Source organism: Bufo bufo, chromosome 6, assembly GCF_905171765.1.
Source record: "Bufo bufo chromosome 6, aBufBuf1.1, whole genome shotgun sequence".
NCBI classification, from domain to species: domain Eukaryota; kingdom Metazoa; phylum Chordata; class Amphibia; order Anura; family Bufonidae; genus Bufo; species Bufo bufo.
The window spans coordinates 66,662,017-66,675,941 of NC_053394.1; the positions used below are offsets into that span (position 1 = coordinate 66,662,017).

At 45.4% G+C, this 13,925-nt stretch overlaps 1 protein-coding gene across 2 annotated transcripts in view; it reads right to left on the minus strand.

Annotated features, from left to right (window-relative positions):
• The window catches only part of DPCD (deleted in primary ciliary dyskinesia homolog (mouse)), a 29,852-nt gene extending 15,938 nt beyond the window's left edge, over positions 1 to 13,914 (minus strand). Inside the window, exons 1-5 of one of the 2 annotated variants that reach the window (XM_040435770.1) lie at positions 13,620 to 13,914; positions 10,922 to 11,002; positions 9,738 to 9,862; positions 5,233 to 5,366; positions 1,143 to 1,430 (exon numbers count right to left, since the gene is read on the minus strand). In XM_040435770.1, the coding sequence (XP_040291704.1) occupies positions 1,295 to 1,430; positions 5,233 to 5,366; positions 9,738 to 9,862; positions 10,922 to 11,002; positions 13,620 to 13,683 (540 nt within the window). In that variant the 5' untranslated portion in view covers positions 13,684 to 13,914 and the 3' untranslated portion in view covers positions 1,143 to 1,294. Of the gene's footprint in view, positions 1 to 1,142; positions 1,431 to 5,232; positions 5,367 to 9,737; positions 9,863 to 10,921; positions 11,003 to 13,619 lie in introns of those variants that run through there. The other variant, XM_040435769.1, reaches the window with a different exon arrangement.
• Positions 13,915 to 13,925: the final 11 nt, after the last annotated feature.

The following is a 13,925-nucleotide window of genomic DNA, read 5'->3' on the forward strand; positions in this document are numbered from 1 at the left end:
CCTGTGTGAGGCCAGTCAAATGGCACTCCCTGGTTCACTAAAAGACGAACAGGAATCTCAGCAAGTGACTGGCTGTTCCCTCACGTTTGTGGTATCAGACGTGGAGGAAGATATTTTAGACAGCTGATAGGTCTGTGATTTCTCAAAGAGTGTGAAGGGAGGGCAGTCATGTGGCAAGAATGTCTACACTTACATACCAAGACATTGTATAGACTGCGCTCAATCCTATAAGGAACCTTAAGGCACGATTAACCCTACTGGTTGCATATACAGGATTTCAATAATCATAAACTTTACATCTTGGATTCAGATTTACTATAGCAAAACTCGGGTAAGCTGCTCTTCGTGGTCCAGATTTTACTTTGGTGCCAGGTAAGACATTCAGGTCCATCAGTTTTAGAAAGCTTTCATTTCCCTTTAGTTGACTTTTTTTATTTGATTTTTTTGGGGTTCGGCGGCCGTCATCTAAAACAGATACCAGTACATGCCCAGTGGAGATGCACTCAGAAGACGAGGAGAGAGGAGAGAGACCGGGTGCAGAATGTGCTCTGACAGAGATTAAAGTTTCCTGTGATGTAGCTCCTCTTGGTATTTGGCAAAGGTGGCAGACGTGGATAATAAGGGAGATGTCAAAGGTTAAACAGCAGAGATTAGATGAACACAAAGACATGTTAAAGAAGTGTTAACTCCTCAATGCTAGATAAAAAGACTATACAAAGCACAGAACTTTGGTTGGGACAGGGAGGAACTGAGCAAGTAATCCAATGAATGAGCGTTCCTTACAATTAATATATCTGGTACATTGTTAGAGCTGATAACGGGAGAGGTGCCGAGACATGCCGGCCGCCTCGCACTCCACCAGCCTGCATTAGTCAGTTTTATTTTCCTTTTAAAGCGTGTTCTAGCAGGAATACAGAAAACTAAAATGGATGAAGGTAGAGCCCCGAGAATGGTCTTAGCACAGACTGCTTCCCATCTGCCTCCTCTATCAAGTCTGCAAGACCCTCACCAACATAGCTTGCCCTGAATGTGCCAGTTATATAGGGGGTACATGAGGGCTTATGGGGCCCCATAATCAGCTCTCACTCTACAAGCCAGTGCAAAGAGCTTTCAGGCCTTTGTTCATTATTACACAATAGATAACTTTCAGATGAAGGCTACAACTACCAACGGCTACGTCTCCCAACTGCCTCCAGTGAGCAGGTGTTCTTAAAGGGGTTGCGCCGCTAATATAAATGTATCCGGCCGCCGTTATATCACCTACCCCAAATACTCCCACCTTATTCCAAAATTATTAGCCCCCCCATTGCAGCATGTGCCAAATCAGTTTCGATGTGAGTTGCTGTTGGTTATGTCCTGTAGTGGAGCCTTGTATTCTAGGACGCACATGCTCACAGCGCTTCCTCTCCTTCCCTTTGATGACCACTCCTCTATGTCAGTTAGAGTGGATGGATAGACAGACAAATAATAGGCAGACAGAACAAACGGATGGAGAAATGATGGACATTGGCACAAGCCGCCTCTGTTATAAATCCAGTTACACAGAGTATTCTGAATATATGGAGGTAGAAAAATGAACTGATCAATGTCACATGATCTGATTGTCAGGACACATCTCACTGCCCTAAGGCATGATGGGGCAGCAGTGACATGACAAACCAGAAAGTAGGATTCAAGCATGGGGGATAAGAGAAAATTTTGAATAAAAAAAAAAATTAAAAAAAAAATAAACTTTAAAATGAGAAGTAGTTTATGGCACAACCCCTTTCATAAGGACAGTGAAAACAAAAGGATCGGTCATGTGAAAATGCAACTGCCCGATCCTTCTTTCCCAACATATGCCATCGGGGGAGAGAAGGCAGGGCCCCCATGCACATTACATGGTTAGTTTTACCGAAAGCGCAGGTTCATCTGGTATACTGTACATATAACGGGTACAGGCAGCTGTGCACAGATACCCAGTGGAAAAAAAAAAAACTAATCTGTGATGAAGTGGATGAAGAAACCCACCACAGAGCTGACTACAGATGGGCATCTCTGGTTTAGCTGACAACCCTAGCCCGGTCCCCGCTGCTTTCTGGTCAATAGTAGATTACGTGTCTACACAAGGGCATGTGACTGCTGCAGCCAATCACTGGCTGACTTGCTACAGGCGGTGATTGGCTGCAGCACTCACACATCATCGCTGGACCAATAAGCAGAGGGAGCTGCTCTCTCTCTTTTTTAAACCCTTTACATCCCCAGAAAATGTCTATAGACATCAGTCAAAAAACATACACACTGCCCAATGAAGAGTGCATTTAGAAATGAAAGGGCTGCCTCTCCAGTAGAGTGTACCCTCTTATGGGCAGGGGCCTCTCTCCCTTAGAGTGTACCCTCTTATGGGCAGGGGCCTCTCTCCCGTAGAGTGTACCCTCTTATGGGCAGGGGCCTCTCTCCCTTAGAGTGTACCCTCTTATGGGCAGGGGCCTCTCTCCCGTAGAGTGTACCCTCTTATGGGCAGGGGCCTCTCTCCCGTAGAGTGTACCCTCTTATGGGCAGGGGCCTCTCTCCCGTAGAGTGTACCCTCTTATGGGCAGGGGCCTCTCTCCCGTAGAGTGTACCCTCTTATGGGCAGGGGCCTCTCTCCCGTAGAGTGTACCCTCTTATGGGCAGGGGCCTCTCTCCCGTAGAGTGTACCCTCTTATGGGCAGGGGCCTCTCTCCCGTAGAGTGTACCCTCTTATGGGCAGGGGCCTCTCTCCCGTAGAGTGTACCCTCTTATGGGCAGGGGCCTCTCTCCCGTAGAGTGTACCCTCTTATGGGCAGGGGCCTCTCTCCCGTAGAGTGTATCCTCTTATGGGCAGGGGCCTCTCTCCCGTAGAGTGTACCCTCTTATGGGCAGGGGCCTCTCTCCCGTAGAGTGTACCCTCTTATGGGCAGGGGCCTCTCTCCCGTAGAGTGTACCCTCTTATGGGCAGGGGCCTCTCTCCCGTAGAGTGTACCCTCTTATGGGCAGGGGCCTCTCTCCCGTAGAGTGTACCCTCTTATGGGCAGGGGCCTCTCTCCCGTAGAGTGTACCCTCTTATGGGCAGGGGCCTCTCTCCCGTAGAGTGTACCCTCTTATGAGCAGTGACCTCTCTCCTGTAGAGTGTAAGCTCTTATTGGCAGTGACATTCCGCTTGTGGAATGTAAGCTCTTTTGGGCAGGAACCTCTCTCTGGTAGAGTGTAAGCTCTAATGGGATTGTACCTCTCTCCTGTAGAGTGTACCCTCTTATGGGCAAGGGCCACTCTCCTGTAGAGTGTACCCTCTTATGGGTAGAGGCCTCTCTCCTGTAGAGTGTACCCTCTTATGGGCAGTGACCTCTTGCTCATAGAGTGTAAGCTCTGATGGGCAGTGACCTCTCTCCTGTAGAAAGTACCCTCTTATGGGCAGTGACCTCTCATCTGTAGTGTAAGCTTTTATGAGCAGGGTCATCACTCCTGTGAAGTGTAAGCTCTTATAGGCATGATTCTCTCTCTTATAGATTGTAAGCTCTTATTGATGTGGTATGTCTCTCCTTTTGTCTTGTTTGCTTGTTTTTAGTTTCCTCAATTATAAAGCGCTGCAAAACATGTTGGTGACAAAACGATTGTTAGTATTGTTACTGGTACAGTACGAGTCATGGCAATAAGGGCTATCCTTTATAGATTCACAAGCTGCATTGGTAGCAGAGCTCATTACTTGGCATCCTCTCCAACAGCGCCCTCTATTGTTTCAAGGACAAATGTGCATAATGATCTGGTGGTAAATATATTCTACACGTAACAGATCATCCCAGAAAGTGTAAGCTCAGCAGTGTTTAGGTATCTGCAGTAAGTAGATCCAGAATTCTGTAGTGTCAGAAACACACCGGGAAGATATCCCTGTGGCTTGTCTAGATCACTACTTACATAAGGCTGTGTTCACATCTGCTTTGTGACACACTGCCCAATCCATTGCACAGCAAATATCAAAGGTGCCTGATGGACCCACTGGCTGCAGGTGGTCAAACCTGCCAATTTCGGTGCGATCAAAGGGCCATCTAATGTGTATGGGGGGCTCCTAAATCTTTCCAAATGGCAGGGAGGAGAAGTATCAAAAGCTGTTGGCTTTCAACGGGTCTGATCCCTTCTTGCTCAGGGGAGATAAGCCACTGCCAGAGATGTCTGCTATTGTCTCTCTGCCCTATTCCCACTGAAAAAACGTGCATGATCTGCCAAGCATGCATGTGTAAGGGAGTTTCAGAGGAGATGGATGATGGTCAGACAAGCTCTTTAAAGTGTCTGCCAGATACCAGAAGTAGGCTCTGCCAGGTTCCTCAGAGGTGTCCATGATTGGAGTCTGCAATAGAGGCCCCGATGCAGATGTGAACATAGCTTAATGCAGGCATGCTCAACCTGCGGCCCTCCAGCTGTTGTAAAACTACAACTCCCACAATGCCCTGCTGTAGGCTGTTTGGGCATGCTGGGAGTTGTAGTTTTGCAGCAGCTGGAGGGCCGCAGGTTGAGCATGCCTGGCTTAATGCATTCATAAAGAGTTGGCATCAGTCGCTGACATGGTCGGCTTATGTGACCAAGAAATGATAAGGATGAATTCAGACATGGTAGATATGCTGCAGATTTTACCACAGCGAGTTACAGTACACAGAGAATGGTTGAGATATTCCAAATACCCTCCACATGATATAAATTTGGTATTACCGTAATGGTAATGACGTGCAGAATAAATGGTCATGTCATTGGCATTGTGAAGACCCTAAAAGACAACAGCAAATTGCGGCTTTTTTCCATTCTTCCTCCCGATAAAAAATTCAATACATTATATGTATCCTAAAACTGTACCATAAAAAAAAAAAAAAAAAAAAAAACTCACACTGCATATAACAATGCCCTCATACAGGTTACATCAACGGAAAAGCAAAAAAAAGGATTTTGGAAAGCGGAGATGAAAAAAAACTAAAAACACAGGTTAATAGAAGGCGCAACCACTTTTAAGCATGAAATCTGCTTACGATTGTGTTGCCTGTACAGCAGCAAAGCTCAGGAAAAGGGGTTGAAAGTAAGAAAATGTAGAAATATATAAAAGCAGAGGTCTCCCCTTTCTGAAATATGCTGCAAAAGATTTACAGTTCTTTAATACTGCACCTACGTGAATGATAAAACCTCCCTGCTGACTGGGAATGGAGAATTCCTGAAAAGAAATCAGAGAAAAGCAGAGAAGGAGCCGCTTACTTCTTGTTAGTTGTCCGCACAACGCAGCATCGCTCCTTCTCGTCCACCGTCACACTATAGACCTCTTTTGGGTAAGGAAGATTACGGATTCTCCACTGAAAACTTGTTCTTGTGTCTTTCCGCATGAAAACTGGCTGGAGAAACAGAAACACATCAGATTACTCGAGATTCTTTTCCAGGAATTTTATATTAATAACCGATCCTCAGGATAGAAAATCATCAATCTCAGATGTGTGTCGGACCCCCACCAAACACTCTGCCGACCAGCTGTTTGAAAGTAGCTCTGGCTCCGGAACTTCACAGCTCTGTCCACTGTGTAGTGGATGCAGCTGGTTACTGCAGGACTGCGCCCACTGATCTGAATGACCAAAAAAGTTGATCGGTGGCGGTGCTTGGACCCCCACCGATCTGATAACGATGACGTGGGCCTCTTGTACACTACCGTATGTATTTTGCAGTCCGCAAAAAATCCGGATGACGTCTGTGTGCATTCCATACTTTGCGGAACGGAACAGCTGGCCCCTAATAGAATAGTCCTATCCTTGTCCGTAATGCGGACAATAATAGGACATGTTCTATTTTTTTTGCGGAACGGAAATACGGACATATGTGGACCCATTGAAGTTAATGGTTCTGTTAAGTTCTGTATACGGTCCGCAAAAAAAAAACAGAACGGACACGGAAAGAAAATACGTTCGTGTGCAAGAGGCCTTACCTGGAGATGTCGATTTTTGAGCCAAAGCCACTTGTCCTTACTTTATATTTCCCATTTCTGTTAAAGTGAACCTGCCACCATAAAAACATGAAATAATCTGCAGGCAGCTTGTTATAGGAGCAGGAGGAGCTGAGCAGATTGATATAGAGTTTTATAGCAAAAGATTCAGTAAAACTCATTCATTTAGATTCCTGCTCATTCTGGGCTTTGTAGTCCCAGAGGCGGTCCTATCAGTGATTGACAGCTCTCTCTATATACACAGTCATAGAGGGAAGGCTGTCAATCACTGATAGGACTTCAAAGTCCACAATGAGCAGGAATTCAGATGAATTTTACTGAATCTTTTCCCATAAAACTATATAACAATCTGCTCAGCTCCTCCTGCTCTCTGACAAGCTGCCTGCAGCTCAAACACCATGTTCAATGTGACAGGTTCCCTTTAAATTTATTTCTGGCTTTGGCTCAAAAAAACTGCATGTGTGATCCCAGTACAAAGGGGCATTTCAACCACAAATATTTAGCAGCCATCCACTTCAGCAACAATGTGCTACTTACCACGTATTATACACAATGAGACCACCCTAAGCCATCACTAGTATAATAAATACATGACAGAAATGAGGTTCTGAAGCCACCACAACCACAGAGGGAAAGGAGCCAAAACCTCATGTGGTTTACAGTCGTTAGAATTACTTTCCTTAAAAAAAAATAAAAAATCTAAATCAGCTCCAGAAATGTTCTTAGAAATCAAGCACCACATAAAAATGTAATTTTAAGACTGGAATCACAATACACGGCTTTTGTGGCAGTTTTTAGAGCCAGAAGCTGATCCAAAAAGGGAAGCACGGATACTTCTCTCCTCCTTTGTATCCACTGCTGTGCTCGGGTGTGATGCCAGCGTTCAGAGGTTTCCAAGAAAAAAAAGGTTTTTCAAAGCAAAATGAGATTTTTTTTTAATTTTAGAAATGTCAGTCCCACCTGAACACTGGGAAGGAAGGAGAAGATGCCTGGTGTGAAATGGTTATATGATGTCACATACAAAGCCAAGCAAGGACATTTCTGCACTGAACAGGAACGTGTAAGGGCTTTTTCAGCGTTTTTAAAGCCACGAATTATGCCTCATACACACGTCCATGTCTAAATCCGGGATAGGGTGGCAGATGATTCATCTGTAAAGGATCCGTATTGGGTCCGTGTGTCGTTTTTTTTTCTCTCCATCCGTGTTTCACTGACACTGCACAGCTGAAAACTAATTTCCATAGCATCTCCTCCTAATGGTCCGTGAAACACGGATTGCATCCGTGTTGCTTTTGTGTTTTTTCACGGGCCCTTAGGCTATAATGGGCGTGATGGATGCGTGCTAAAATCACGGACCGTGCTTAAACACTGATGTGTGAATGTACACAACTTTGTGTCGTCTATCACTGTTTAACATTTCACAAATGTGATTTTCGGTCATTTTTTTCCTATAGTCCAGGACAAATGCAAGGGAAAAAAAATGCCATACCCAGAAAACACAGCAAAAATGCCACAAACAAAACTGCTATGTATGGAATGTTTTCAGTATAGACGTAAAAAAACAAAAAAATCTGTTTGGAGGGTTTCCGGCCTGAAAAATGGCAATGAAAATGTATTAGAACTTTCGTATGGGGGAGGGGACATAGGAGAGTCCTGAACCTTATTTTGGATGTGCACCCAATGAATATGCAAGCTCTGATACGTCAGAACATGGTGCTTTTGTGCATGATCTTTTCTGATTGCCTAGAATGGGCATGTGAGCCGACAGAGGGAGGTCCTCAGCAAGTGATGCATCCTGCTCAAGAAGGAGGCCACCTATGTCCATTAAAATCAATGGAGATTTTTGTTAATGCTTCATTTTTCTCCCATAAAAATAGGCATTTTGTTCCTGTACAAAAAGATGGAAGTCTGGCCCGGGAGGTGGACCCCCACAATCTACACATTTCCAGCAGTTACCTGGTTACACTGGTAGTAAAGACCTCCACTGGGAAAAAATATAGAATTTTGAAGTTACGGCTCACCAGTGACCTCCGTATCAAGCTGTTTGCATATACACATAGCTGTGGTTCAGCCTATTATTTCAGCATTTTTCTTTTGTTCATCTGAGGCTCAGTCCCTGAGATGATACTTTTTCTTAATATGAAAATTAGGCCTTTGGTGCAATGAAGGCATCAGCATTGTTCTTGTTGCACCAAAGCTCTGCTCCTTTCTGTGGCTAGACCCTCCTTCACTGCTTTGATTGACAAGGCCAGGCAGGGGTAAAGTAGTTAAGGGGGGCTGGCCACAGAAAGAAGCAGAGCTTGGGTGCAACAAGTGCATTGACGACACCCTCATTGCACATAATAGGGAAAAGTATAATCTCCGGGTCTGAGCCTGAGCCAACGTTTTAATAAGGTGAACCACAGCTATGTGTCTATGCAAACAGCCTGGTAACAGATTCTCTATAAACATGTGAGCCATATGCTTGATAGGGAGATTACTAGTGACAGACTCCCTTTAAAGAACACCCTCGGAGACAATTTTTATCATTATATTTTACTAATTTTGGGCTAAAACTCATTTTTTTTTTTATTGGTCTTGATTAACAATTTTCAACAGTTTCAGTGCATCTTCAGATTATCTCACTTTCTGTTTCAGAGACTCCGTCAGGCAGCTGCTCTGACGGCTGTGTGTGCAGCCTTTATCTCGGAGCTCTTAACACTTATTATACCTAAATTCAAACTGATAAAAATATCGCTTAAAGGAGCTGCCAGGAGTTCAGAATAAAGGCTACACGCACAGCCGTCAGATCGGCTTAAAGGGGTTTTTCCGGGATTTTAATATTGATAACTTAGCTTCAGGATAGGTCATCAATATCAGATTGGCAGGAGTCTGACACTCAGCCCCCCCCCCCCCCCCCCCCCCTGCAGATGAGCTGGTTAAAGAGAAGAGAAGGCCGCACTCCATGCCAGCGCAGCCTTCCCTTCATTGTTTACCTGCTCGCCGTCTACATCACAGCGGTGAGCAGGTGTAATTACAGGAAGCCGTCCCCTTCATCAATACTACAGAGCCACCCCGTTCACTTTAATGGGACGGCTCCGTAGTATTCAAGTCTATAGGAACGAGCCGTCCCATAGAAGTGAACAGGACGGCTTCCTGTAATTACACCTGCTCACCGCTGTGATGTAGACGGCGATCAGGTAAACAATGAGGGGAAGGCTGCGCTGGCATGGAGTGCGGCCTTCTCTTCAACCAGCTGATCGCCGGGGGTGCCGGGTATTGGACCCCCCACTAATCTAATATTGATAACCTAGGATAGGTCATCAATACTAAAATCCCGGAAAACCCCTTTAAAATAAAAAATAAAAAATTTCTTTTATCCAAAAAGAAGTAAAATGAAAAGACAGATTAAAATTGCCCCGGAAGGTGTTCATAGCCTTTACAGCCCATTGAAATGGAGTTTTTTGCCAGTGGAATTTTAGCGCCCATACCTGCACCGCAATTTCACCAGTGGTCCTGTGGTTTCTGCCTCCCATTCATTTCAATGGGAGTCAGCGCTGAAGATCGCACAGCGGCGATTTAAAGCCTCGGATGTGCAGGTTTAAACCTCTGCTCCACAATCTTCAGCGCTGCATCCCAATGAAATAAATGGGAGGCAGAAACCGCATGGCCGCTGGCAAAATTGTGGTGCCAGTGTCCATGGCAAAATTTTCACCAGCAAAAAAACGTTGTGTGAACGGGCCTTTATGTGCCATTTATGTAATGTGTTCTTAGTCATATTAGGTGAACTTACATTTGAACTGTTTTCCTTTAAGAAGTCTGGCTGTAGTGCCCCGACAACCGGGGAAGGCGTTTCACCAACTTCAATCTGCCACTGACCATATGCCCCCAGGGCAGACTTCTCTCTCCATTTTCTCACTGTGAACAGGGCACAAAGCAACAGATCAAGATGTAGAAACATTGTGATCGCTCCCTCTCAAATACAGTTTTATGGTTATCTGTCAATTCAATGCACTTACTGACAGGAGGCCTATAACAATGCCCCCTCCGTGGTATATTTCCAGTTCTGGGAACAGCTGGGGAAACTTTCTAATGTCAATGGGCCACTGGCCATACATACAAGTCGCCTGAACCCGTGAATTTATACACAAACAATCTTAGGGTCCATTTACACGACCGTAAGTGTTTTGCTGTCCGCAAATTACGGATCAGCATTTTGTGGAACGCACATTGCCAACCCGATGACAAAAAAATCCCTATTTTTGTTCACAATTGCGGACAAGAATAGGACATGCTCTATCTTTTTAGCGGGCCGTGGAACGGAACTACAGATGCGGACAGCACACGGTCTTTTGCGGCCCCATTGAAATGAATGGGTCTGCACTCGTTCTGCAAAATTGTGGAACAGATGTGGACTCAGAAATACAGTTGTGTGAATGGACCCTTAAAGGGCATCTGTCAGCAGATTTGTACCTACGACACTGGCTGACCTGTTACATGTGCACTTGGCAGCTGAAGGAATCTGTGTTGGTCCCATGTTCATATGTGCCCGCATTACTGAGAAAAATTATGTTTTAATATATGCAAATGAGCCTCTAGGAGCAACGGGGTGTTACCATTGCACCTAGAGGCTCTGCTCTCTGCAACTGCTGCGCTCTCTCCACTTTGATTGACAAGGCAAGGCATGATCACATTTACACTGCTTGGCCCTGTCAAAGTGGGGAGGGTGCAATAGTTGCAAAAAGAGCCTCTAGGTGTAATGGTAACGCCCCCGTTGCTCCTAGAGGCTCATTTGCATATATTAAAACATCATATTTCTCAGTAATGAGAACACATATGAACATGGGACCAACGCTGATGCCTTCAGCTGCCAAGCGCACATGTAACAGGTCAGCCAGTGTCATAGGTGCAGATCTGCTGACAGGTGCCCTTTAAATACAGTGAAATCAGACTTGGAAGATGAGCGATCCCTCTTACCCAGCAGCTCATGTGTTTTCTGGTCATATTCTTCCGCCATCTCCTTGCCATCAGAAAACAGATAGTGCACTTTCCTTCTGCCTACAAAGAGAAGCGGTAAAAATTCAACAATCTTTAAAGCTGAAATGTAAAGCCGCTTCCTTCATATTGTACAGATGTAGCAGAGCTGAAGTGTCATCGGGCACAACTCACTGCAGGTAAACCAGAAAGCATATTCCACTCTGCTAGGTATGAACAGATTTACTGTGAAAGATAAAACATGAATATAATCTCTACCTAAAGATGGGGGACCAGAAGCCTTGCTGCAGGAACCAAGGGGGCATTTATCAAACTGGTGTAAAGTAGAACTGGCTCAGCTGCCCATAGCAACCAATCAGATTCCACCTTTCATTTTTCACAGCTCCTTTGAAAAATGAAATTGTGGAATCTGATTGGTTGCTCTGGGCAACTAAGCCAGTTCTACTTTACACCAGTTTGATAAATCTACCCCTATGTGTCTTTGAAAAGGCGAGTAAGGGTACATTCACACGTCCGTTTTTTCTTTCCTGATCTGTTCCGTTTTTTCAGGAACAGATCAGGACCAGATCTGGACCCATTCATTTTCAATGGGTCCTGGAAAAAAATCGGACAGCACAATGTGTGCTGTCCGTTTCCGTTGTTCCGTTCCGCATGTCCGTTTAAATATAAAACATGTCCTATTCTTTTCCTGAAAAATCGGATCCTGGTACAATACAAAGTCAATGGATCCGCAAAAAACGGATGACATACGGATGTCATTCCGTATGTCATCCGTTTTATACGGAATCCGTTCCTGGAAATTACATTTTAACTTTTTTTTTTTTTAAAGAAATCCAAACAACTTTATTTGCTTATTGAAATTTATACATGTTTCCGTTTTTTGCGGATCCGCAAAAAACGGATGACATACGGGTACATTTTCAGGAACAACGGATCCGCAAAAAACGGACAGAAAATCGGATTATAGAAAAATACTGACGTGTGAATGTAGCCTAAGGGAGTGGATTCCTTCCATTTCCATGTTGCTTAATTTATTTATTTATTTGGGGGGGGGGGGGGGATAAAGGTGCTGGACTGGGGTAGTCTATCATATTTGACCTCTATGAGGAGATGCAAAGTGTGAACGGGTCTTCTTCATTGCCTCTTAGGGGAAAGTATTTACATAAAGCTGCAGCATTAAAGGCGACCTCCGTACCCAGAGCCGCGCTTCGCTTAGGCTGGGTTCAGACCTGAGCGTCTTTGATATGCGCGTTTAACGCGCGTTTTTGACGCGCGTTTTTGACGAGCGTTTTTTGCAATAGTAAACGCGCGTTTGTGTGATTGACTGCAATGTCCTATGGCCACAAACGCGCGTCAAAACGCCCCAAAGAAGCTCAAGTACTTGTTTGAGCGTAGGGCGTTTTACAGCGCGTTTTTCAGCGCTGTAAAACGCTCAAGTGAGAACCAGGGCCATAGGGAAGCATTGGTTTTCATGTGTTGAGCGTTTTACAGCGCGTTTGAACGCGCTGTAAAACGCTCAAGTGTGAACCCAGCCTTAGGGTCACATATACACAGCAGGTTTTGTTTTCTGTTCTGGAGTCCATTGGGTTACGGGGATTAAAGGGGTATTCCGGTTATGTAAAGTTATCCCGTTATTAGATTGCTGGGGGTCCTACCGCTGGGACACTCACTGATCAGGAGTAGTGTTGAGCGAACTTCTGTTTTAAGTTCGGCGTCTAAAGTTCGGCTTCCGGTTAGCGGAGAATCCCGATATGGATTTCGAATTCCGTTGGCCGATTATTGATTCCGCTACCACGGACCACAACGGAATTAAAACAGAAGTTCGCTCAACACTAATCAGGAGAACCCCCACCATTCATGAGGACAGGGGCCTCCATTTCTCGTGGAGCCCCCGCCCCCCCCAAAAAAAAAACAGAGCACCCGTACCATTCTTCTCTATAGAATTTCCAGCGACAGTAACGTATAGAGAGGTGCTATGTCTGGAACACCGATCTGTTAATTTCCGGGGCGGGGTATGGGGTCCCTGTTCTTTTAATAGGAGGGGCTCCCGGCAGTGTGAATAGGGGACAACGTCACATAATAACGGCATACCTTTTAAATCACACAGCATAGCCGGCCTGCAGCTGTACTTTGTGATGTATTTTTGCTGGAATCTATGATGGAGAACCCTCAGAGGATGGGAGCCTGGCCTGACCCAGTCCCTGCCGTTCTGGAGATCCAGGGGGTCTTCATGAGCTGACGGGATCCGGGATTTACAGAATGGCAGGGACCCAATCCCCCCAAAAGGACCACTTTACAAAGGGTTGTCATCTGGACACCCCCCACTATAATGTTTACCTCAGGAATATGCAATATAGCAGGTCCAAACACACACAACGTGCATTTATTACCGACACCACCTCGTCACACCCTGGGGTACAGCGCCCCTGATAATAGGCAGGAGGACACACAGTAGCACAGCACCCTAACGCAAATCGGCCCTACCAACCAATCAAATTCCAGCTCTCATTTCTCAGAGGCCAGTCCGAAGATAAAAGCAGCAACCTGATTGGCTATGGGCGCACATGGAGCCCACAACATGGCGCCCAGATATATATATATATATATATATATATATATATATATAGATATAGATAGATATATACTGCTATAGGAAAGGAGTATGGAGAATGTCAGTCACCGTCTTGTAGGATGCAGGTCTTCTTAGCTGCCCGCAGACTCTCCAGCCACTGCTGCACCGCCATCTTGGACGACCCACTCGCCTGTCAGAGTCGCGTCACTATAGCAACCAGGGTCACCATAACGACGGAGAGCGCGCTACCCGCTACCATAGAAACACGGCCTAGCTCTTTCCCGCCACAGCGCGGCGCCTTACTGGAGCCACCTTAAAAGTAATTTATTACAAAGCACGACTATAATAAACGTACGAACACCCTGCGGGTCACCATTAGCGCTAGTGACCCGCCATAACAACATCCGGGTCAGC